Consider the following 26,369-nt stretch of genomic DNA (forward strand, 5'->3'; position numbering starts at 1 on the left):
CTCTTGGTAGAGAAAAGATTTATAATCAGGAAATCATAGGTTTTTTAATACAAAATGAAATGCACACATCAGACAAAACTAATAAGATTATTTAAACCAGAGCAATATTGAGTAATTTTTGCATCAAAGGTCAGAGGCAGGAACATCGCCCTCTTTTAGGGAAGAAAGAGGAGAAGGGCAGATGGAGACCCTAAAACATGAATAAAATAGGGTGGAGTAGTTTGCTAGACACATCACCTCGTGGCTTCTAATTTGATTCAAAAACTATTAAACACCTATGACTGAACTAAGTATAGAGTTAAAACTAGAATCTTTACATCTGAGGCAAATGGGAACAAAGACACCCTCAATTCAGAGACAGGGAGAGAAAGAAAGAAGTAATCAAGCATAGCAGTACGAAGTAATAGTCCACCCCTCTGCCCCTACTATATTTGAGGTACTATTCTAAATACTGGAGATACACAAACAAAATGAAAAATAATTACTAGGTAAAGAAATATTTTTATCAAAGGCTATAGATAAGTTTCAAAGACTATAAACTATTCTCAAAAGAAATGGACACTATTAGTAATTATGTGAAAGAATGTTCCAAATCATTAAATGAAATGTAAATCAAAACAACTCTGAATTACTTTCACTTGATACACAGCAAATTGCCAATAAAAAAAGGGAGATTCTCTAAAGTTGCAGTAAGAATAGAGTGCATTTTGGGCATGGGGATTGGACTGTGCGAAGATCTGGAGATAAGAGATGGAATATTATGAATGTTCAGTCTCCACACTCTCTGGTCTGCACAACTGCTAAATTAATCATCATAAAGTACAACCCTGACTATATCTCTTGTTCAAAAATTCTCAGAGGCTTCCTTCAAGGCCCAGCTCAGGTCTTAATTTCCACAGGAAGCCTCCCCTGATTCTCCCCAGTCTGCCCTTCATCTAGTTGCAAGTACTCTCCCCTTAGGAATCTATTTAATATCTCTTTTGTATTTCATTTTTCTTGCCATGTTGTTTTTCTCTGTATCTCAGCATCTAGCATGTTGCTTGGGATATAGTGGGTACTTAACATATGTTCATGGAAGGGAGGGAGGGAGGAAGAGAGGAAGATAGCAGTTTAATGAGGAGACCATTGATAAACCTAAACTAGAAATGATGAAAACTGAATTTTGGTTATGATCCTGGGGAGCGGTGAAGAATTTAAGCACAGTGTATGACAGAGATAGAATGAAGATTTGTAATCATTTGAATATGGTGGGTGTAACTTCCATACATATACTACCAAAAAGGTAGGTAAAGTCCTACTCTTTAGAACTCACAGATCCTTCCTGTATTTGATAGGATATCAAACTTGTACTCAAATCTAAGCCAAGTGGTAGAGTGGCTAAATGCTAGATCGAATCCAAGAAACATCTGAATTCAACTGTAGCTTCAGACACTTACTAGTTAGGTGCCCCAGGACAAGTCACTTTTCTATTTACCTCAGTTTCCTCATCTGTAAGATAGAGGTAATAATAACACCGGTCTCCCAACGGTATTGTGAAGAATACATGAGATACTATATATTAATCTTATTATAAAACTTAATTTTCCACATAAATGCTAGTTATAGTTGTCATCGAAGCATGGGTTGTATAATAAGGCATATTAAAAGTCTATTTTTCTAATTTATTGACTTGCAAAATAGTGTCACTATAAGAGTAAAAAAGTTTGGGTTTTTCTCTTCTAAAAATATAATATGGATTTTTTAAATAAAATTTGCAATTATTTTTTAAATGTTGGATTGGCAATCTGAAGAAATTTAAAACACATGTTTTGTTTATTTTTATATTACTCTAAAAAAACATTTTAGCCATCTCTCTAGCTAACATCCTAGAACTCTCCTTCGTTTCATAATTAAATTCTTTAAGAAAACCAACAACAATGAATGTTTACACTTCCTCTCCTCCACTTCATTCTCTTCAAAACTCTCTGCATCTGGCTTTCAATGTTTTTGAAGTATCTACTATGGGTCAACACTGGACTAGGTGCCAGCTAGTCAATTTTTAAAAAGGCAGCTTAGAGCATCTTATTCCCTAGTAAGAGAGATACCAGTCCTAAGAAGAGAAATGCATAGACGAGTTCCCTATAGAGCAGTTTGAGTAATCTGAGGAGTGTAAGAGAAGGAAAGGGAAGGATTATTTCTAACTGTGGAGATGAGGAAAATGGTAATAGAGAAGATAGCGCCTAATCTGGACTTTGAAAGGATAAGATTTCAGAAACAAAGACCTGAAAGGAAACTGAGCATTGGGCACTCTAAGTCACAGAGGCAGGTATCAGCTGAGCAAAATTGAGGACCAGTGAACAGTTCCATCTTCCTTTTTTTTGTTTGTTTAATTTACATTATTCTCAACTTAAGAAACAAGGATTTCCATTATTTAATAGAAAAGAAAAAAAAAAAGATGATTGTATATGAAACTATGACTTACCCTCTCTTTGGTCAGCTTATTTAGAAATAGCAAATTCACCAAAAAACTGAAAGCATTTCTTAACTTATCTCCGGATCTTCATGATACTGGCAATTTTCCCAGAGTATTCTTCAATGAGCCAGTGAATGAATGGATGGATGAATGAATTAACAGAAAAATAAATAAGCAATGGCATCATTAATAGCACAAATACATTTTTAAAGCATTCCCAATAGTTTTCAGAATATTTAACTAACCAATAGGAATTGAAAACATATATAAAATATTATAAGTAAAAAAATTATAATAAATAAGTAGAAAATAAATAATAAAAACATTATATAGAGGGGCTGCTTAGTATAGTAGAAGAGCACTCCAGAGAACCTGGGTTCAAATCCTGACTTTGCTTCTTACCCAAACAGCACTTGACCTTGGACAAGGTCATCTCTGTAAGCCTCAGTTTCCTCATCTATATAATGAGGGAATTGAACCAGATTATCTTTAACACTCCTTTCAGTTATAAATTCTATGTTCCAAAGAACACAAATGTCTTCCAAAGGAACAGCATTAAATGAATTGATTTCTAAATGGATGGGGACTTTTGAATGTGTCAAAACAAGACTGTTTATTCCATCCATTTCATCATAAACACATGAACCAATAATCATCAGTAAAGCTGTCAACCAGGACCCAGCTCTAGCTTACATGTGTTGAACTGAACATTGTAACAACATTCAATAAAATGGGATTCTACCTGCAGAGTCGTTGGAAGCCCGAGTAAATTTTCACAAGAGCATTCAATCGTGGCACTCAAGAGGCAACTGTATGTAGGTACTACTCAGGGGATCACTCCTCAATCCTTTTTCCCTTCAGGTGATCTGTATAATCTTTACAATAGCTATCACTAGACGAAAACCTGCCTCTTTACTAGATTTCAAGATGTATTTTCTCATTTTTATTGATCCATGAAAAAGACATTATTCTAATTCGTGACTATAATTATATATGCTAACCCAAAATGAGATTGCTCTGACACTTATCCTTTCACTATGCAATTACTTTTCAAACTCTAGGGTGGTGTTTTGCCTTAGCTAAGCTAAGTTTCTATTAGATCATCCTTTTTTTTTCCTGACCCGAAGTCACTTTAAAAAAAACATTTTGATTTGTGTACCTTTAGCTTTTATTCCTTATAGTAGTATGATTCAGATATTTATCAGTACACACACACACAGTTTTTAACAAAGCACGAAAGTAAGATCTGCAGAGTAATCAAGGAAAGACTGAATGTTCTCCATTTGAAACTTTTTTTTTCCTATTTCAGTTTAAAGATATTAAGAGTGTGGCAGTGAGGAGTGTGTGTGTGTGTGTGTGTGTGTGTGTTAGAGAAAGGAAGTAATACATAAAAAGGAGAAAAGAACAAAGATTTCAGGTAAATGGGAAGAAAGGGAATGGGGAAAAGGGGTGGGGAAAGAGAGAGAGAGGAAAAGGCAGTAAAAGAACTGAGAAGTGAGAGAGGATTGAGGGAAACAGAAAAGGAGAGAGAGAGAGAGAGAGAGAAAGAGAGAGAGAGAGAGAGAGAGAGAGAAAGAGAAGAGAAGAGAAGAGAAGAGAAGAGAAGAGAAGAGAAGAGAAGAGAAGAGAAGAGAAGAGAAGAGAAGAGAAGAGAAGAGAAGAGAAGAGAAGAGAAGAGAAGAGAAGAGAAGAGAAGAGAAGAGAAGAGAAGAAGAGAAGAGAAGAGAAGAGAAGAGAAGAGAAGAGAAGAGAAGAGAAGAGAAGAGAAGAGAAGAGAAGAGAAGAGAAGAGGAGAGGAGAGGAGAGGGAAGGAGACAAAGAACAGAACAGAGGGGAGACAAGAGAGAAAGAAAAAACAAGGAGGGGAAAAAAAAGCAGAGGGGAGTCAGAGAGGAAAGAGAGGGAGGGAGAGAGGGAGAGGAAATGAGAGAGAACAAGAGAGAGGGGATGGGAAAGAAAGCAAGAAAGACTGCTTTATAGCTGCTACGACTGCAGTCAGAAATAGCATATGTAATAACTACTGTGAGCTGTAAGCTATCTAGAAGCCAAGACCAGATTTTGTTCACTTTTATTAATTAGTTACTAAGAGGGAAAGAAATGACAGCTGTTTCCATCTTCTTCTACATCTTAATCACTGGGAAATATTGTAAGTATGTTTAGCATTTTATTTATATATACTTTAGCATGTCATGAACTGGGCACATTTACATGAATATTTATGACTATATTTATGTTAGTAAGAAAAATGCATGAGGGAGAAGAGGAAGAATGTTCAAACTTGCTCTCTTTAAGATTATTCTTTTTAATGAATTTCTATGTTTATTTAATCTATGATGTACTGTCAGAGTCGATCATTGTAAGCAAGGTTAAAAATCCATCTAATGCTTTACACGTGCCTGTTTGTATACTCTATGTTAGTTGTACTTGATAAGAAAATGCCTTTATTTAAAAAAAAAAAAGGGGGTAAAGATCTTTGAAGAAGTTCTATCCAAGCAATATTACTGATAGTTCATGCCAGGGTAAATGTTCAGAAATGTTTCTAATGGGAGCTGTCTTATTTTACCCCCTTCTTTATGACTTTAATATCTTATTTGTGATTACTGTTGGAAAGACCTCTGCATATGTGCTTCTGTCTAAATCACATTTTCTTGCTCTCCATTTAACAACAGAAAAATGGTAATACAACAGGAATCGTTTAAAATATCACCGTAAGCTCTGAGCAGTTCTTTCACTTTTGTTATAAAAGCAAACCGTGCTTCCTCTAGCCAGTTATTTACTTTTCAGGAAACCGTTTCACTGAAGAGGAAAGCTCTGTTTTGCATGAACTACATCTGAGTGTGGATATCCCTATAGAATCATACTCCTGATTTCATTTCTATCTTAGAAAAAAAGGCACCAAAAGACAGATGACAAGGTAGGCAGGGCCAGCCGACAGAATGGAGGAAAGTTTCTCAGCACCTTGAATATCTGCTAGCCAACAATGTTTGGATCTTAAGAAATTCACAACTCACAAGATTGTAGCTATTTCTGTATTTAACCTTCTTATAGTGGCCAAGATTTGATTTATATATTCATTCTTAAAATTGAGGATGATATTACTGCCAGGATTTGGGGAATAGGATGGGCAGGGGCAAGGAAGAGAGACTGTTCTTATCTGTTTTTAATAATCTCATTTCCCTGCTTCTGATTAGGGGCAATTGAGAGTCCCTTTTGCCATTTTTTCCCTCCTTTCCCCCTTTTCTTTCATTCTATCCTCATCCCCTCTCCAACTCAAAGATGGAGCTACAAGGTGGACAGCGTAGAAGAAATATGGTCAACGCAGGCTTGGCAACAGTTCTATCATGGTAGAAGAGAAAACTTATTAAGCTCTTTGTCAGTTACCAGCACAGCACAACTTCATCTTAATTATTGCCACTCCCATTTAACATACAGAAAAATCAAGGTACACAGCAAAAGATCAGAGGAGCACAGATCTAGACTAGAAAGGCTCTCAGAAATCAGATAGTCCAAAGCTATTTTTGTATTGTGGACCCTTGGCAATGTGGTACAACCAATGAGCCTCTTCTCAGAATAAGGTATTTAATTGCATAAAATAAAATTTAAAAGAAAACCAATTATATTGAAATACAGTTATTTATGCATTTTCCACAGTTCATGGACCCCAAGTTAATAATTCTTGATCTAGTCCAACTTCCTATTTTGCAGGAAAAGATGCTGAGAGACAATGAAGTTAGCAATTTACCCGAAGTCACACAGGAGACCTCCATGTCAGAGATGGAGAGGTTTCTGGTTATAGACTAGAGTTTGAAAAGCCTTTGATAATATTTGAGACATCAGTAGCAGCATATAAATCTCCAATGGATTTTCCAGTTTCTTCTGATATACATTTTCCATTAAATGCACAAGTTAAATAGGCAAGTTTTTTTTAAATATACAACATAGTAATGATATAAAATGGAACAAGGCCTAGAATTGGTGTCAGAAAGTCAGTCTTGACTGTGCCATTTAGTATATGTGTGACCACAACTCCCTAAACCTCAGTCTCGTTTGTAAAATGGCAAATCCTACATATATCATCTAATTCATGGGTTGCCATGAAGAAAATGAATTTAACTGTGAAGCTCCATGTTAATGTGAAGGACAATGATGAAAGTGGGGATGAAGAAGAATTCAGAATTGTTTGAAAGGTTTAGGGACAATTTCAGAAACAACTTTGACTAAATGAATTAAACCAGTCCCTCCAGACTTCACATCCAGTAGGGTTCAAAACCCATTGAATGAATAAAGGAAAGCTAAGTAAGAAAATGTTTTCATCTGTCAAATCCTATAACAATTACTTGGGGAAGGAGGGGAAATGTTCTTTACTTTCAAATTAGTGGCCACAGTACAAAATAGAAGTATTCATTGACTCCAATTGTTCACTCTTTATGATTACTTATATGTTCTTGGGAACTCTTCAAGAGGGGAAAATGCAGAGAACCAGCAAAAAAAAAAAGGCAGGTGTGTTCAAAATGTCATTTGAGAAGGTATTGAGCGTTCCCCTCTTAATGAAATATTAAATCCTATCATTAAAATTACATTCCTTAATTTACTTTTACATATATATATATATATATATCATTTGTGCCTCTTTGCATCTTTTAAATATTTCTATGCCCTTATGCATATTCAAGTTTTGCAAAAGTCCTATGTGGTTTTTAAATATATGTGTATTCTTAGGCCTACTTAGAATAAGCAATACTTTCTTCAATAACTTGTACAGTTCTGTATTTCCTCTTTTATTTATTTTTTTGATAAACTTATCCAAAAATAAAAAAAATAAATATATAAATGAATGAAAATATAAAATGAAAAATAAATAAATTAATTAAATTAAATTCTTTTTGTCTTGAAAATTTTTCAGGCATATTTAAATTATCATTTCTTATTAATAATATCATCATATGTTTGCATAGTTTATAAAAACATATTTACCTTCATAGTCATAAAAACTCACCATAGAGAGCTTTATAATTTACAAAATTCTTCCTTCTTGAAGACTTTGATTGATAAAGAGTACAAAAATCCCTATTCCCACTCAACTCATAAGGTTGCTGAGATTCACAGAGAATTAGTGATGTTTACATAGGTATACTAATGGTAAGTGACTAAGGCATACTTGAACATGTTTACCATCCCAATACCGTTCCCACAGCACTACAGCCATCACAGTGCTGCAAAATAAGCAAGGGAGATACTATTGCTCCCCTGCCCCCATTGTAGAGAAAAAACACTGAGGTTCAGCAAGGTTAAATGACATTTTGTAACATCTCACAGTAATTATTTCTGAATTGAGCCTAGAAGTTCCATGTCTCAGGACCATAATTTTTAGCATAGAAGAGATATTAGAGATGATGGCTTAGTCAAATAGGCTCTTTTTACAAAGGACTCTGAGGTGAGAAAATGCAAAGAGTTTTGATGATTTCACCCAAAATGTGAGTTAGAATTTGAACCCAGATCCTTTTATTCCTTCCTCTTTCAGGATTCTTATTACTGAAGGAGGCTGCCACCACATGAGATCCATAAGCCTTTGTCAGTTAATACCTTCATTATGGGTTAACCCTAGCAGGATTTAGCAGAAATGGGACATGGAATAGTGCTAGGAAAGCCAAGAAGGAGCCATTGTGGGAAGCTAGAAAGTAGGAAAGGAGATCTAGTAAGAGAGGAAGGAGAAAGTGGGGAGATAATGCTCCCAAGACAAATAGCCCATTGCAAAATTTGGGGCTGCCACTGCTTTCAAGAGCTCATTAACTCAGAAAGTAGAAGATCATACAAGAGATTAGACTACAGCTTATCCTATTCACTCAGATTTACTCTTTTTACCTTCTGGCCACTTAGTTCCTTTTAGGAAATTTATCTTTTAGCACTGGCATCTCTGTCCACTGTTTAGTCTGGCTGCTTGCAATGATCCTTCATAGTCATGAATAGGGAGGAGGCATTCTTGGGCAGGAATGCAACTTATCTTGATTAACACATGCAAAAGGAGAAAATGGGGTTAGTTGACTATTCTAGAAAAGAAAAAATAAAATATTTTCTTTTTAAAAGAAAACTGCAGATACATTCCTTCTTGCATTTTACTTTTCTGTTTTTCTTAGGTTATGCTAAAAATTTTGTAGTGCTCAGTCTTTTCACTCATAATCATATTTTTAATCTTAAAGGAGAAAGGAAATTTGAGAAATCTTCATAGAATATCATTATCAGCACTTTCTCTTCTGCACAATTAAATTAATAAGGATATATGGTATTATATTTGTAAAGTAAATAACTTCCTACACATCGGGATTGGGATCAAAATAAAATAAAAAATAGTTAAAGAAAATATGTTCTAGTTAATTAGATTTTTTCCCTAAAGTGTTATGCTTGATAACCATATATACTTGTTGGTTTTGTTCCTGCTAATAAATATTTTTTAAAGATCTTTAAATTAGAAAAACCTCAAGAGACCATTTGTACCAGCTTTCTAGACAGGGCAAGAAAAATTGTAGGAGGATAGATTTAGGGATGAAAGAGACCTTAGTCACTAATCCAACTGGCTCATTCAATAGATGGTAAAAAAAAAAACAAGAGATATGACAGATTATTAAGTGACATCCAAAACTCCACAGAAAATAAGGGGGAGAATGGCGATCCAAATGCAGGGGTCCTGCCTCCGGGTACCATCCCAAGACCATGTTGCCATTATCATTTATCTATCAATTGTTTCAATTAGGCTTAATAGAATTTAAAGGATTATATTTTGTTGAAATAAAACATAAAATCCTTCAAATGCTTTGTTAGAGCTTTATTTTCAACATTGTGGTAATTTCTCTTACCAATGTAGATCAAAATCTCTCCATTAACTTGCCATGGCCATAAAACTTTCCTGTCCACTTTTTGGCCAGCTACAAAGCCCCTCAAACTAGCCTCATCATTTTGGCTTTCAGAGAGCAGTCCATCATCTTACATGGATCAACCATCTGAGCTCAATAAGAGCCTCATTCAATGAATCCTTGGCTTCTCAAAGAACAAACTCTACTGAATCTTACCAAGCCATAGATCCCTGATTAAAACAAACCACATGTTTTTAATGACCTGGATTTTTTCAATGTCCTATGGTCATGATCATGAGTAGCAATGACAAATGGGCAATACTGTATTAAGCACAAATTGAAAGGTGTAGGAGAGTGGGCTGAACTTTGAAAGTTGAATAAATACCAGAGATCAGCTTGCTATTGTCTGATTCTCATAAAAGAGAAATGGAAGGCAAAAAAAAAAAACAAAAAACAAAACAAAAAAAAAAAAAAAAAACAAGTAGATAAGAACTGTTTGTGCTCCAACTAATTGAGGCTTGACAATACCTATGTAACCTTGAATTATCCTTTTGTAGGAAAAGCATGCTGGGGAGTCCACTAGACCTCTGTGAGCTGTTGCCTTTGTGTTTATGGACAAGTATACATGCTTACAAGAGCATAGGTTTAGAGAGAGGAAGAAACTCAAATACCCTTCAAGGTTATCTGAATCAGTTTTGTCACTTAACAGATAAAGTCGCCCATACCCATAAAATCGAAGTGACTTTCCCTATCTCTATCCCACTTCACCCACTGTAGAAAGTCAGTTACTCTGGAAAAACAGTTTTGTTTCTATGGGGGTCTCCAGTATCCAAGACAGGGCTTTCCTTATATATAGTAAATGAATAATAAATGTTTGTTGGAGGTGGAACAGTGGGTAGAGCACCCAGCCCTGAAGTCAGAAGTACCTGAGTCCAAATCTGGCCTCAGACATTAACACTTTCTATCTGTGTGACCCTGGGCAAGTCACTTAACCCCAATTGCCTCAGCAAAAATAAAAAATAATTTTTAAAAAAGGGGAAAAAAGAAAACAAATTAATTGCTTTGCCTCCAGATGCATTTTTATTAGAGTTTAACTTCTTTTTACAGAGAGAGAGAGAGAGAGAGAGAGAGAGAGAGAGAGAGAGAGAGAGAGAGAAAGAGAGAGAGAGGAAGGAAGGGAAGAAGGATGAAGGGAAGAAAAGAAGAGGAAGGAAGGAAGGAAGGAAGGAAGGAAGGAAGGAAGGAAGGAAGGAAGGAAGGAAGGAAGGAAGGAAGGAAGGAAGAAAGGGATACCTAACTGCCTTAAGTTGTTTTTATTCCATAAAAATAAGGCCTTAAGGATTCTTAACTAAAAAGCTGTCTCCTATGTGTATGTTAAAATCACATAAAGTTTCTTGATATAATTACATATATAGAGAGAAGAAAGGAAAGGAAAACTTTTTTTCTGTTTTCAACTTTCTGCTTCACTAGCAAATCATAGGAACACAGATTTAGAGCCAGAAACAAGCTTAGAGATCTGGTAGCCTAACCATTTGATTTCAGATCTAGGGACAAAGGACTTGAGTTAAAATTCTGCCTCTGACATTTACAACTTGGTTGATCTAGAGTTAGTCTCAAAATCTCCCTTGGCCTTCATTTCCTCATCTGTGAAATGAGAGGTTTAGACCAAATGGCTTCTGAGATCCCTTCCAGCTCTAAATCTATGCTCCTATGACTAACTGATCAATGAATCACCACTAATTTTTAAAATGCTTACTAAGTGAACATACAGAGGAGGAAACCAAAGAACCTGGAAAACCTAAGTGATTTGTTCACACAGTTAGCAAAAAGCTACTATTATACCATTCTTTTCACTATATGTCTTTCTTGACCTCTGTCTCCTTTTCTTTTCTCTGAGTCTGTCTCTATCTCTCTTTCTCTCTATCTTGGTCTCTCTGTCTATCTCTGTCTCTGTCTCCCTGCCCCTGTCTCTATCTCTGTCTCTTTCTCCTCTTTCCCTTTCCTCCTTCCTTCTTTCTCCTCTTTCTCTGCCTATCTCTCTCTGTTATTCTCTGTATCTCTGTCTCGTTCCTTCTTCCTCTCTTTTTCTTGAGCTTTCCCTCCCCTTATCCTTTTCCTTCCCCCTTCTCTTTTTCTTTATATCACTCTTTTTCTCTTCCTTTCTCCTCCCTCCAAACTTTTCTCTCCACTTCTGTCTGTTGTTCTCCATCTCTATCTCTGTCTCTTCCTCCATTCCCCTCTCTCTCTTTCCATCCCCTTTTAACCCTTCCTCCTCCCCTTTCTTCATTTTTTCTTTTTCCTCCTCCTCTTCTCTTTCTCTCTCTCTCCTTTTTCCCTCTTTCCCTTCCTCCTCTTTTTTCTCCTCTGTCTCTGTGCCTTTATCTCTCTGTTCTTTGTATCTCTTTCTTATTCCTTCTCCCTCTCAGTGAATTCCTTTGTTAAAAATATCCTTTCCTCAAATATCCAACTATTCTTAATTATAATTTATTCTCTTTTATTTCCTAAATTTTATTTTCTTTTGAATTGCCTTTTTTCTGAATTCCAAGGTCTATTGAAGGCCAAGACATATTTGAAGGCAGAATGGGGCAAAGGAGGCAGTGCCATGTTAAAACACAAAAGGATTTAGCCAAAGATTATCGTTGGCTTTAGTAATCTGGGTTGTCCACACCCACTTTCGAGTTTAATTATTTTTTACAAAGCAGGCAAATCCTATGATTGTACAGATAAAATCTTGCATCCTTGAGAGTGCTCCCCGTTTACCACTTTCATTTAGTGACATTTAAAAGAGAAGATGCTCATCAGACTGTTGATAGCACAGAGATGAGAAAGGAGTCAGAGGGGAAAAAATGTTTTATTGCAGTCCCCCAGAGCACTCTTTTCCATCCCTGTTCACTAGTCTTCACTGGGATTAAACATATCCAGAGAAATACAGGTCATCTTCAATAAGGAAATGAGCTTTCTGAATTCTGTTGCCTCTTAATAACAAAACAGTGGAGTTGAGCTCTTCCTAATCTAACCAACTCCATGCAGTTTATCGTGTATTTGTACATATACTGTATACTTTATTTTCCCCTCATTTCATTCTGCTTTAAATTTTCTGTTTCTATACTTGGTCTTAAAGCCACCCACCTAAAGTGATCACACAGAGCCCTCAATGAGTGTTCTACACCCTGGAAAGAGAGATGGAGTGAAGATAATATCAGGATAGAGATTTGATGGCTTTCCTGGAATAAGAAAGAAAGTCTGCCAAAATTTGCCGTATACCCAGATAAAATTTCCTCAGGTAGATGGATGACATCTTTCTAGAAGCTGGTGGGAAACTTTGCAACCCATGTATCAAATCGTGACCAAACAGATTTGGGCATGACTTCAATGTCTCAAATATCTCTGATTTTTTGATCCCATCCAGGGAAACTCGAGTCAATTTTTTTCTAAAACCAGGACTCCAGCTCCAGCTTCTGAATAAGCTCTAAGGTAAACAAAACAACAAGTATGAAATGAGTTTTATTTAACTTAATCCAAAAAAGAAGCAGAAAAGTGCTTATATTTGAGTCCACTGACAATTGAGAAAATTCTTCAATCTGGAGGATGTTAAGAATTGTCCCTCTAATCTCTAGTAGATCCCACCTTGTTCAAGGATCTATATGAGCCATATAGAGGTCACCCAATTCAAAAACAAAATAAAACTCATGAAATAAGAAAATAAGAGAGAATGAATTACAATTAAGAATGGTTGGATATTTGAAGAAAGAATCATTTTTAACTAGGGCATTCACTGATGTGTAGTGGAGAGAGAGATCACAAGTGTAGTGAGGAGGGAGGGAGAGAGGGAGAGAGAGAGAGAGAGAGAGAGAGAGAGAGAGAGAGAGAGAGAGAGAGAGAGAGAGAGAGAGAAAGAGAACGAGACAGAGAGAGAGAAGAAGAAGAAGGAGAAAGGAAGAAAAGGAGGAGAAGGAGGAGGAGGAGGAAGATGAAGAGGAAGGAGAAGAAGGAGAAGGAAAAAGACAAGGAAAAGGAGAAGGAGAAGGCAATTACATGGCTTTCCTCCTCAATTCATGGCTCTATGATATTTATAGCTCTTTGGTGCCTCTGCCTCTCTCTCTGTCCTTCACTGTTCTTTCTCCCTGTCTCCACCTCTACTTTCTGATTCTTTCTGTGATTATGTGTTGTTTGTCCTCTGCCTCTCCCTTTCTGTCTATCTCTAAAGTCTCTGTGTTTCAGTCTGTATATTTCTCTCTCTCTATTTCTGTCTCTCTTTGTCTCTGTCACTGTGTCTTTGTTTCTCTGTCTCTTTTTTCTGTCTCTGTCTCTGTCCTCCTCCTCCTCCTCTTCCTCCTTCTTCTTTTCCTTCTCTCTTTTTATATCTGAGTTTCTCTCTGATTCCACTTCTCTCAGTGTCTTTTTCTTTGTCTCTCCTCTTCCCCCTCTGCCTGATGGCAGGCCCTTCCCTACTGGGATGGAGGAAATGTAGCATTGTCCATAGGCCTCTCTCTTGGTCTATTTATGATTATCTCCACTTCCTCTTATTGGCCCAGCTTCTGTACTCCTTGTCTCTTCTCTCCCTGAGCCTCCACTTCCTTATCAAAGTTTTTCTTGTGGAGGCCCACTTTTTTTTCAAGGAATGTTTAATCCAGGGTTTAACCCTCTCACTAAATCCTTGGTATTGTTTAAGCTGTCACTGCCTATAGCTCCCAACAGTATATTTGCTTCATAGCCCATACCAATTCTACCTGCAAACTGAACCTTGCCCAGAGTGCACAACTGTGGCCCTAGAGGTCACATGCAATAAAGCTAAGTATGAGGTTTATCTATCATTTAAAAAACAAGCAAAAAGTATTTTGAGGATGTGCCTGTCTCATTGCTTCATCGTCCCTCAAGGTATCTATATCTGTTTTAGTTCCAGGACATAAAGCAATACTTTTAATTGCCTTATTATCCCCCTCTCCAGAAAAAAATCAGAATTTTACATAATGAATCTGATTCAACTGGGGTGGAGAAAAATTGGAGATCATATTAAATTAATAAGGAGACTTGCAGCCCTTTCCCATTCCCCAGTTCCTGGTAAGCAGATGCCAGCCACTGGGAATAGAACAGAAAAAATAAAGGGATTGATAGTATTCTATTGTCTTCAGGAACTGCATTTAGTGATTCTTCTATCAATCTGGCTGTTTCTGGGATACTAATCTTAGATGAAAAGTCTGAATGGACCAAATAAATTCAAGGGTTTGAGAATTTTAAAATAATTATAATTAATTGACCTGTAAAGTTCTTAGTATTCCCCTCAATTCCCTCTGAAAGAAGGAGCCCAAAAAGGATGAACCAAATGATAAGACCAAGCACTTTCCTCTCAAACAGTTTGTAAGACAGGTATTACAAGTATTATTAAAATGGGGAAACGAGGTCAGGTTAGCAAAGGGACTTGCTAAGATTAGGAGTGAGTTTTTCCCTTTGCCATTTTTCATCTCTCTTATTTATCTTTACAACCTTAGAGTCAGGGTAGTCATTCCTTTTTTCAGCCTGGCAATTAAAACTCCTCAGTCTAAATTCTGGAGAAGCCTAAAATGCTTTTGTCTCCTCCACTTCTCCAAATCCTGATTTTATTTCTGGATTCAGTTCTAACACTACAACTTCCACAAAGTCTCTCCTGACTCCCCCTGAAATATTTTATATAAGTATTCTAAATCCCACTAAAATGTGAAGTTAAGAATGGCACCGTATTGTCTTTGTCTTTGCGGCCTTCAAAAAGCAAGATGCTTGGCTATTTGTTGGATTGGGTTAAAACTAATCAACAAAGTGTCCTGGCTTTGTGATAAATTATTTAACTTGCTTCTTTTGCTGAGCTGGTATTCTAAGAACTCCCCTGGCCTTTCTGCCCCTCCTCACCTTGGCAACAGACGGACCCACTTTCAAATGCTTATCATGTCACTTCTGCTTTGTAGAAATAATTGGTGATGATATACTTTATTCCATTTTATCAAAGTGGAATTAGAATTTGATGGAATAGAATATGCAAATAGATATGAACTAGTTTCATTTTATTCTTAAAATATGCAAATAAATGTCCATGAATTGACTGCAGAGAAATCAGATTCTTTTATCTATTAAGTGATCTGTGAATTTATCCAAACCACACATGCTCCAAGTGTAAAAATAATCAAACATCATTAATAAGGTCCTTGGATATTAGCTTCCACAACAGCTCATTATCATTGTCACTCATTATGTAAAATTATATTTAACCTTTGATTCTCACCCCTTCTTTTTTCCATGCCCTTCATTAGTCCTTCTTTCCATACTAAATTGGTACATTAGATCTTACTTCAACTGGGCTGAAAACTGACTCATTTCTCTCTCAATCTCTTGATATTTTAAATCTTTTCCCAGATCAGATTGGAAACCTTTGATTCATCTATGGCCATCTTGCTCTCTAATTTTTCTACCATTTTGGAGACCCCAAGGCCAACATTAAATTCATCAAAATGTCCACTTCCCCAAATCCTTTAAAATTAGAATAGAAAACACTGCTCATCCAACTTGGTATTATAGTAGATAGAGCTCTTGACCTAAAGTCAGGAAGAACTAAATTCAAATTTTCTCAAACATTTATTATATGAGCATGATCAAGTCACTTTAGCCTCTGTCTATCTCAGTTTCCACAATTGTAAAATGGTAGTCGTTATAGCATTTTCCTTCCAAAGTTGTTGTAAAGATCGAATGAGAGAATATTTGTAAAGCGCTTAGCATATGTTTGACACATAGTAGGTGTTTAATAAATGTTTGTCTCCTTTCTTTTGGTTAGCTTCCCTTCCCTTAGCCTCCTTCATTATATCGTTATATTAATTGAAGTGGTTGGCTAGTTTGGCAAGTAATTTAGAGTCTAATTTCCATCCTAATAATTGCTATCCCTAGCAGTAATCTGGTAAATTTGCTGCACAGGAAATCAAATTCTCAGACATAAGAGCTTGCTTTTGTGAGTTGTGTTTCAGTGCATTTTCCCAAAACTGAGCAGTCAGCCCTGAAGCTACCAAAAAGTAAGTAGTTTCTTATCAAGTCCATGTCAGTGGAAAATTCTGTCCTGCTTTCTTCCTAGCGTTTCTTATCCAGCTATCTTTAGATTTCCTTCATTAACACACAGAGGAAGCTTCCTCTACATCATTACCATTATCCTTTGTAATTATAAAGACAATTATTAAGCAATTAATTGCAAGAGATATTCTCTATATTTTGGAGATAAAAAATAGAGTAGATACCTGTCCCCTTTAGCACTACTGAAACTGATTAGACATTTATTAAGTGCCTTCTATATACCAAGCAGTATGTTAGGCACTAAGATGGGATAGTATGGTAAAAAGAGTCTTGGTTTTAGAATCAGAATCTGATCCTTTCTCTGCCATGTAAAACCTGCGTGGCATTGAACAGGCAGGCCCTTTAGTCTCTCTGAGTCATAGTTCTTCATCTAAAAAATGAAGGGGATTGATCAGAGAGATTCTAAGTTCTCTTGAAACTCTCAATCTATGATCCTATGATACAAAGATAAAAATGCAGTCTCTGCTCTTAAGGAGTTTATAGAGGAATGTGAAAATAAACAGGTATATATGAAACAGACACACTAACCAGGGCAAAATGAGAAGACACTAGCAGCTAGGGAAATCAGGAAAGGTTTTATTCAAACATGGCATTTGAGATAGTTTTATTAGCTCAGTTTTATTTTATTTTCAGGTCGGCATTCTCTTCTATTCATTTCATCTTCCCTTCCCACCTCTATCCCACCCTCACCCCAGAAAACGATAAAAGCAAAACCCATTACAAATATATATATATATATATATATATATATATATATATATATATATTTAGTGAAACAAAACAAATTCTTACAGTACCCATGTCTTATATACACATATATTCATACATATATAAAATATACTGTGTATGTATGTGTGCACACACATTAATCTATACTCTGATTTCATCACCACTCTAAATGGAGGTGGGCAACATGCTTCATCATGAGTTTTCTATAATTGTGGTTGGTCATTTTGTTCATCAGAGAGTTCCCCAGTCATTCAAAGTTGTTCATTTTTCTGGCAGCAGGAAGACCTGAACTCAAATACAGCCTCATTCATTTATTACTTACTAGCTCTGTGACTCTAGGTAAACCACTTAATTCTGTCTTGCAAAAAAAAACAAAAGTTGTTTATATCTATAATAAATTGTTCCCTAGGTTCTGCTCTTTATAGTAGTTCATACTAGTCTTCTCATTGTTCTCTGAAACAATGCCCTTGGTCGTTGTTTACAACCCAATAGTATTTTATTATATTCATATATATACTAACTTGTTCAGTCATTTCCCAATTGACAAGCACTCCTTTAGTTTCCAGCTATTTGCTACTACAAAAAGAACTGCTAAAAATATTTTTTGACCACATGGTCCTTTTTCTCTTTCTTTTCTATCTTGGGAGTAGAGATTCAGTTACAGTACACTGAGTCAAAATGTAGGCACAATTTGGACATAGCTCCACACAACTTTCCAAAATGATTAGACTAATTCATATTTCCAATGACATAGCATTAATTTACCTGTTTACCCTACAAGCTTCTCTAACATTTGTAATTTTCTTTTTTTGACCCATTTTGCCAAGTTGTGAACTTCCAATTGTTTTAATTTGTAGTCTTCTATTAGTGTTTATTTAGTGTCATAGAATAAGAATAAATGGAAAGGGATCCCTGTCATTGAATATTGATATTCAAAGTGTCAAATTAACATTATCTACTGTTTTTTATTATTTTGTTAAATATCTACTAATTACATTTTAATCTGGTTCTGCTAAGGAGACTGAAATGAATTTGACACCTCTGATTTAGAGCACTAGTTTCACATGATTTTTGATAGCTTGGATTTCTTCCTCTGAAAACTGCTTACTCATATCCTTTCACCATTTATACATTGAGAAATGGCTTCTATTCTTATACATTTTAATCAGTTCTCTAAATATCCTAGAAATGAGATCTTTATCAGAGAAGCTTGCTATAAATATTTTTCCCAACTTTCTGAATCTCTCATTTTTGCTAAATTGGTTTTGCTTGTGCACATACTTTTTCATCTTATGTAATCAAAATCTTCTATTTTATCTCCAGTGAACCTCTCTATTTCTTGTTCGGTCTTGAATTCTTCCCCTATCTATAGATCTGACTGGAAATTTCTTCCATGTTCTTCAAATTATGAAGAACTCCTTTATGTTTAACTCATTTACTCATTTGTAATTTCTCTTGGAATACAGTAAAAGATGTTGATTTATTCATTTCTGTTATACTACTTTCTCAGTAGTTTTTGTCAAATGGTGAGTTCTTGCCCCAGTAGCTAGGATCTTTAGATTTATCAAGCACTAGGTTATTGTGCTATTTGTTTATTTAGATTATATACTTAAGCTATTCCACAGTTAAACTTGTCACCCAGTACCAAATTGTTTTGATAATTGATTATGATTTTGCAATATAGTTTGTTATCTAATACCATTAAATCCCTTTCCCTCCAATTTTTTTCATTAACTCTCTTGATGTTCTTGTCTTTTTTTTCCAGACAATTTTTTGTTATTTTTTTAGCTCTATAAAGTAGTTTGGTATGGTTTGGTTATGCACTGATAGTTTTGTATGGCACTGACCAAATAAAGCAATTTAGAAAGTATTATCATTTCATCATATTGATTCAGCCTATCCATGAGCAATTAATATTTCTATGGTTATTTAGATTTATCTTTTTATAAAATATTTCATAATTGTGTTCATGTAATTCCTGTTAGATCTTGGCAGAAGAATTCCCAAGTATTTTGAAACTCTCTAAGCTAGGTTTTGAAAGAAATAAAAGTTCTAAGAAATAGAGATGAAGAAAGAATTCACACTGGGCTTGAGGGATAGCCAATGTAAAACACAGAAATAAAAGTGAAAAGTAATAGCAAAAAAGGCTGTTTTCACTAGATAGTATAAGTAGAATGGGGGGGGGGGATGAGAAGAATTATAATTCCAGAGAAACTGATACAAGCAGAGATTGGTTTTTAATCTTTAATATGGAGTTTAAACTAATTGACCAGATGGAATTCTTGCCCATTCAGTCCAGAAAAACCAAGGCAGGGAACTTATATAGGGTTTAAACTAATTAGGGTTTGCAAACAGAATACATAACCTGAGTATACAGTCTTATTGGGGAAACAAAGGAAGTTAAGAGGGGCAAGAGCATTGGGAGGACAGACAAGCCATAACTCCAGGAAAGAATCATAACTTTATCCTGATAGGACAGGGATCAAGATAAGAAGGTCGAGGGCAAAAGACAGTGAGGCTGGGGCAATACTCAAAAGGAGGAGGAATTATCCTAGCAAGAATCCAGATAATGCTCCTGGATTTTTTTTATGATACAATGGTATGTAAAGGTGGTCAGAGCTTTAAGATTTTTCCTGGGCTCTTTTTAAAATTCAATTTCCAGGCCTAAATGGCAAGGAGGGGGGTGGTGGCTATGATTTTTTTTTATCCAGGGCTCAACAGAATTAGTATTCTAAAAAGCCAGAACAGTAAGTTAGTGGCAGGTTGTAAAGAACTTCAAATGACAAACAGAGGTATTTATATTTTATCACAAAGCTAAGAGGGAGCTATTGAAGTTTATTGAGTAGGGCAAAGTGACATAGATGGACCTTTACTTTAGGAAAATTGTTCTAACTGCAATGCAAAAAATTGAATGAAATGGGGAGAGAGACTGGAGTTAGGTAGGTGGGTTAGGACCATGAAAAGGCTTACAAGCAGCACAATTAAAACATTAAAATAGCACAGGAGTGGATGGTGCAAAAAAAATATAGTTGTAGAATAGATGAGAAAGAAATCAAGTAACTCTATGCTATAGAAGCCAAAGGATAATTGATTCAAATCCATGGGTGATCAAGAAAACTGACAGAACTGGAAGTAGGGATTTTGTGCTTAAGGGAAACAAGCAGGAAGTAGACTCCGGGACGAGCCAAGTAAGGAGCCTCACCTGTCATATCCTGAAGGAGAGGAAGAAACACATCTGGTAGCTTTCTATTTTAATTAATCATTATTGCTAATTAGGTGCTAAATGCTACTGATCCTTCTGCTGAAGGATTTCACCAGAAATGCTAAATTCAGAGCCCTCAGGCAAAGTACCAGTGTCTCCTGCCAAGGTCCCGATCAGAGGCAGGAAAGAGAGTGAGATGCTACTCCCCCTTCATTGCTTAGAAGCAATACCGATTTCTCACAGAAAGAAACAGGGCAAGACACAGCAGGCAACAAATAGAAAAACGAAAGCCAGATCAAATAAAGGGACATAAGACCATCACCTTTGGCAATTATGCCAATGGATTTGCCAAACACTAAACTAGTATTAACGGGTCTTTGCAAAACATTTTGCAGAGATGTTAAGTCAGGAATCTGTATAACTCTCATTGATTATGCAAATTTGTTACAACAGTTTCAGAGGAATTAAATAGACTTGAAGATTTATAGATTCATTCCTATTTTTAAGAAAAACTCCTTCAGTCAAGGTCAATTTTTACAGAGTTGATAAATGAGCGGATGATTATTTATGTTACAAAAAGAATAGACTCTGATTTTGTACCAAGACCTGAGGCATTGAAATCAAACACTATAATTTTTGTTCATACAGAATTATTTATTTTGGGATGCATGAAAGGCAGCATGATAGAGTGGGTAGAAGACTGGCTTTGGACTCAGGATCACCTGAACTAAGTCCTGCGTCAGATGGGCTTACCTTAGCAGTGTAACCATGGGTCAAGCCATTTGACCCTTCCTCTGGCCACCATCCCCCAGGGTTTCCAGAAAATTCTTTAAATTATACAAATTAAAAATTAAGGGACTTTACATACCTGAAGTTCCATTTTGGGGAAGTAGGAAGGGGAAAGAATGTTAAAAATGTTAATGTTTAAATTTTAAATGCTAAAAAAAAAAGGTAGTGATGAGGGACAAGGCATGTAAAATAGCTTGGCCATTCTAACTCAATCCCTACATTGTTTGAAGCAGTCATACTCTCCTTATCACATTTTCCCCTATTCTTCCAAGGCAATTGTCCAGACTGGTTTGTGTTTTCTTTCCACTCATTTCACATAAATATGCCTGCATATCTGTGCACATGCTGTGCATTTTTATTTTTATCTCCCTTCTCTATTCTTATCTTTCTTTTCCCCTATGCTACTATGCTAAATAACTCTAATTACAATTTTGGAGGCTGCTATGGTTTCTAAAGCATGAGGGCATTAGTCCCAAATCTGCAAATTTCCTGCGGGTACATGTTTTTTCCCACTGCCTACCAGAGTACCTGGGACAGAGTAGGCATTCAAACACTTGTTGAATTTAGAGCCCTGAGACTCACCCTCAACATTTCTGCTAGAATTCAATTCAATTGCTTGAATTAAATTAATTCCTTATCTAAGAGCTGACCCTCACCTTTGGTAACTATGCCAATGGAAAAGCCAAACACTAGATCAGTATTAATGGGTTTTTGCAAAACATTTTGCTGAGATATTAGGTCAAGAATTTGAATAACTCTCACTGGTTACACAAATTAGCTACCACACTTTCAGAGGAATGAAATAGGCTTGAAGGTTTATAGATTTATTCCCTGCCTTTGATTTCCTATTCATTAAGGTGCCTCCTTAAAGGCATCAGTGATTTCATGGATATAGAGAATTGCCTTAAAAGAAAATTCCTTGTACCAAGACAAATCAGCATGTGAACAGCACCTTAAGTCTTAGATTGATACTGAAAAACAAACTTTCTCAAAGTCTTACAGTCAGTTATGTGCCCCAAAAATGGAACTTGAACGTAGTTTTTTTTTTAGCTTCAAGGCAAGCTCTTTAACCCTAAGATAATAAAATTGGCTATTTTGGACAAATATTTGTTAGTCGTGATACTTGTGGTTGCTTAGAAGGAAAGGAAGGAAACAAGCATTTATTTAGTACTTACTAAATGCTAAGCACTATGGTAAGTGCTTTACAAATCTTATCTCATTTTGTCCTCAAAACCATCTTGGAAAGTAGATGCTATTATTATATCCATTTTACAGATGAAGAAACTGAGGCAGACAAAGGTTAAATATATAGCCAAGGATCACACAGCTCAGTGAACTAAGGTCCTCCTGATTCCAGGTTCATAACTCTATCTACTACATTGTCATCTAGCTTGCCTTTAATTTAATTATACCTATAGTAAAAAGTTATTTTAAATTTTAAAAATCATTGATTTAGACAAGAAAGTCATCTTAGAGGCCCTCAAGTCCAACTCCCAATGTTAATAGATGGAAAAACTGAAACCTAGAGAGGTAAAGGAATGTGCTCATGATCTCACAACTATTAAGTATCTCAAAAGAAAATCTATACTGATTCAAAGACCTTAATTAGACATTTTATCACTCTTCCTTTGCTCTTGGGAATTTATATTCATATTAAAATTCATTTTAATTTTCAGAAAGTTTCCTATTTTGGAATGTATAGTCTTCTCTTTGCACATATATACACAAAAAAACTTGGCCATTAATAATAGTGTTCTTCATCTTGCCATTAATCAGATGACTTACTCAAGTGGTCAATGAACCCAATGAAATGTTCAGTGAACTCTTAAAAAAACCAAGTTCTGGCACTTTCCAAGGTTAAAATTAGCCTTTTCCAAACAAACCTTTGCACCTTGAAGTCTTTATCTGTAGAATACCGGCTTTCTCTTTTTCCAAGTAAGGTTTTTAAGCAAGACCAGTGCAAGTATTCAGGTGGTAGTCAAGGTCTTTTGGAAATGGATAGCTGGTCATACCTTCTTTAGGTTGCCTCTTGCACCTGATTGCAGCTTAATAGTGGCTGATTCCTGTCTGTTGACTCTGGAATAGTTAATGGGAAAGGGCCTCCTCCAGAGGGAGTAAAGGAGAGGATGGAGCCTAAAGAGGGAGGAGAATAAACACTACGAATCTCTTTGACTGCAACCAATCTGCTTTCCATTCTGCTCTTCCTAAGTGGAGTAAATGAGATCTAGGGATTGACATATTCTACTTCTCAAAAGGAGAAGGAAAAAGGTTTCCTGCTACCAATCTAGTATTCTCCAGTGACTGTATCTTTTTTTAATTCTTTGGGAGCATACAGTCCCTTCAGCTCCACAATCTTTTTCTCGCCCTCAGCAGAAGGCATCTCCATTGTCTTTATTCTTTCATTCAGCATGGCCAGCCTCTTTTCAGTAACATCCATAGATCTGGTGAACCATGACTTAGCCTTGCTATGCTGACTATTGTCACAATGGGGCAGGCCCTGTTGGTAATAGATCTGAGCCAGCAACCAGCCATGTGCTTCCAAGTAATTCTGCTGGGGGGCAGAATCTCCTTTCCTTTGATTACAGCTGTCAGAGAATCTGATAGTCTAGCTATCTATTTCTAAAAGCTGTGACTCTTTTGCAAAAGTTTTAAATGTTACTTAGCATATGTAAGAAAGTATGCATATAATTTATTTTAAGTGGTTCTGAGGATCTAATAAATACATATATATGTGTGTGTATGTTTTATTAAAATATATATATAACATGCAATGCTGTATGTGAAATATATGTACATATAATATAATGTTGCTCTGTTTAACATGATATATAGCATAGAATGTTTACATATATTGTCATGTATATTGATATATCTAATTATAATAGGATGTATGTATATAATATATAAATATGCTTATTGATTTTTTTCTGCCTTAATAGAGTTTGCACTATATAGACAATTCTGTACAAAAATCCAATTGAAAGTCTGTTTCTTTTGTTTTGTTTTGTTTTGTTTTAATTTGTATTTATCTAATCAATAGTGATTTAGAATATTAATTCATATGATTGTAGATAACTTTAATCTCTTCATCTGTAAACTGCATATTCTTAACCATTTATCTATTAGGAAAATGACTTGTATTCTTACAAATTTGATTCCCTTGTCTATGTATTTATTTTGATTGGGAAAGTCATGTTTTATTTTTTATTATTATTATAGCTTTTTATTTACAAGACATATGCATGGGTAATTTTTCAGCACTGACAACTCCAAAACCTTCTGTTCCAACTTTTCCTCTCCTTCCCCACCCCTTCTCCTAGATGTCAGGTAGACCAATACATGTTAAATATGTTAAAGCATATGTTAAATACAATATATGTATACATATACAGTTATCATGCTGCACCAGAAAAGTCGGATTTAGAAATAAGGTAAAAATAACCTGAAAAAGAAAATTAAAATGCAAGCAAACAATAACAGAAAGAGTGGAAATGCTATGTTGTTGTGGTCCACACTTATTTCCCAGAGTTCTTTCACTGGGGTAGCTGGTTCTCTTCATTATTGAACAATTGGAACTGATTTGGTTCATCTCACTGCTGAAGAGAGCCATATCCATCAGAATTATCATCATATAGTATTGTTGTTGAAGTGATAACGATCTCCTAGTTCTACTCACTTCACTCAGCATCAGTTCATGTAAGTCTCTCCAGGCCTTTCTGAAATTATCCTACTGATCATTTCTTATGGAACAATAATATTCCATAACATTCATATACCACAATTTATTCAGCCATTCTCCAATTGATGGGCATCCACTCCGTTTCCAGTTTTTAGCCACTGCAAAAAGGGTTGCCATAAACATTTTTGCACATGTGAGTCCCTTTTCTTTGAAAGTCTGTTTCTTAACATATGAAATTGGATAGGACTGGCCAATGCTAATGTATACTCCATACCTCCAGTCATCAAGAATAGCTTTTATGCATCTCTCACTCCTTTGGTTCTGCATTTTCACATCTTTATTTCTCATTTCAAAGAAAATCTGCATCATTTGGACTCCACCTTTTTGACTGACTTTATTTCCCAATCCTTGCTCTCTTCTTCCTTTTGAAAACATTGTTTCCTCGTACTGGTTAAGACTATCAGACTCAACTTGCAAACATACTTAGACAAAATATAACTACAGAGTATGTTGCTAACTGAAGGACAATAAGGGAAGAAAATATGATCACTCCTGAAGTCATTCAAAACACAAGCAACTTTTGTATGTGATTTAAGAGGTATGATCAGAAATTCCATTGTGTTTTTTATCTATGTGTCTATTATATCTTCCCAGTAATTAAGCATAAGTTTTATGAGAGTAGGGACTATTTTGATTTTATAGTCCTAGAAGCTAGCACAATATTTTGTAAATTAATGGAGGGAGGGAAGGTGGGAAAAAAAGCACAGGACACATGAAAGGGCCAGTGAAGAAATTCTCTAACAAGGTAGATCTACAGCTGCTTTGCAGCCTACCGTCTTAGTGACTTGGGAGTGGAGGAGGGACACTAGGAAATTAAGTGACTTACTCAGGAACACACTGTCAGTATGTCTCCAGAACAGAACTTGAACCCAGTTTTTCCAGAATACTGGAGGTTCTCTAGCCATTCTTCCAAGCTACCTTTTCTTTACCCAAAGAAGATCCTTCAAAAATATTTCCTAAATTTCATTGAGTCAAGTCATATTTTACATATAGGTGAAGCAATCAAACCTTTATTTTCCTTGATCATCCCTTCAGCACATGGCATCTTCAATGTTGAGCATATCAGGGGTCCTCAAACTACAGCCCGTGGCCAGATGCGGCAGTTGAGGACAATTATCCCCCTCACCGAGGGCTATGAAGTTTCTTTAGTTAAAGACCCACAAAACAAAGTTTTTGCTTTTACTAGAGTTGCCCTCCAACAGTCTGAGAGACAGTGAACTGGCCCCCTATTTAAAAAGTTTGAGGACTTCTATGAACAAAGGGAGCCATTGTCACAAGATCCAACAAGATTCTTGTAAAATTCACTTCCTATATCCCCCACTTTGCCAATGCATCTTGTGCTCCCTAAAACAGTCTGTAATCTCCTAGGGAACAATCTTTTTTTCTGCTCCACAGCTTTGTTCCAACCATTGTTTGAGAACTTATAAATGAGGACAACTCATTCCAACTAACAGTGGCTCCCCAAGTAATCATTAACTACGTATTCCACTAAGCACATATGTGTAGGACACGAGTTTTTCAACA

General features: G+C 35.8%; 1 protein-coding gene across 1 annotated transcript in view; it reads left to right on the forward strand.

The window, feature by feature from the left end:
• Window positions 1-4,346: 4,346 nt before the first annotated feature.
• The window catches only part of RXFP1 (relaxin family peptide receptor 1), a 162,428-nt gene continuing 140,405 nt past the window's right edge, over window positions 4,347-26,369 (forward strand). The window contains exon 1 of the mRNA XM_031944184.1: window positions 4,347-4,598. Within this exon, the coding sequence (XP_031800044.1) occupies window positions 4,550-4,598 (49 nt within the window). The 5' untranslated portion in view covers window positions 4,347-4,549. The remainder of the gene's footprint in view (window positions 4,599-26,369) is intronic.

Source organism: Sarcophilus harrisii, chromosome 6, assembly GCF_902635505.1.
Source record: "Sarcophilus harrisii chromosome 6, mSarHar1.11, whole genome shotgun sequence".
Taxonomy (NCBI): Eukaryota; Metazoa; Chordata; class Mammalia; order Dasyuromorphia; family Dasyuridae; genus Sarcophilus; species Sarcophilus harrisii.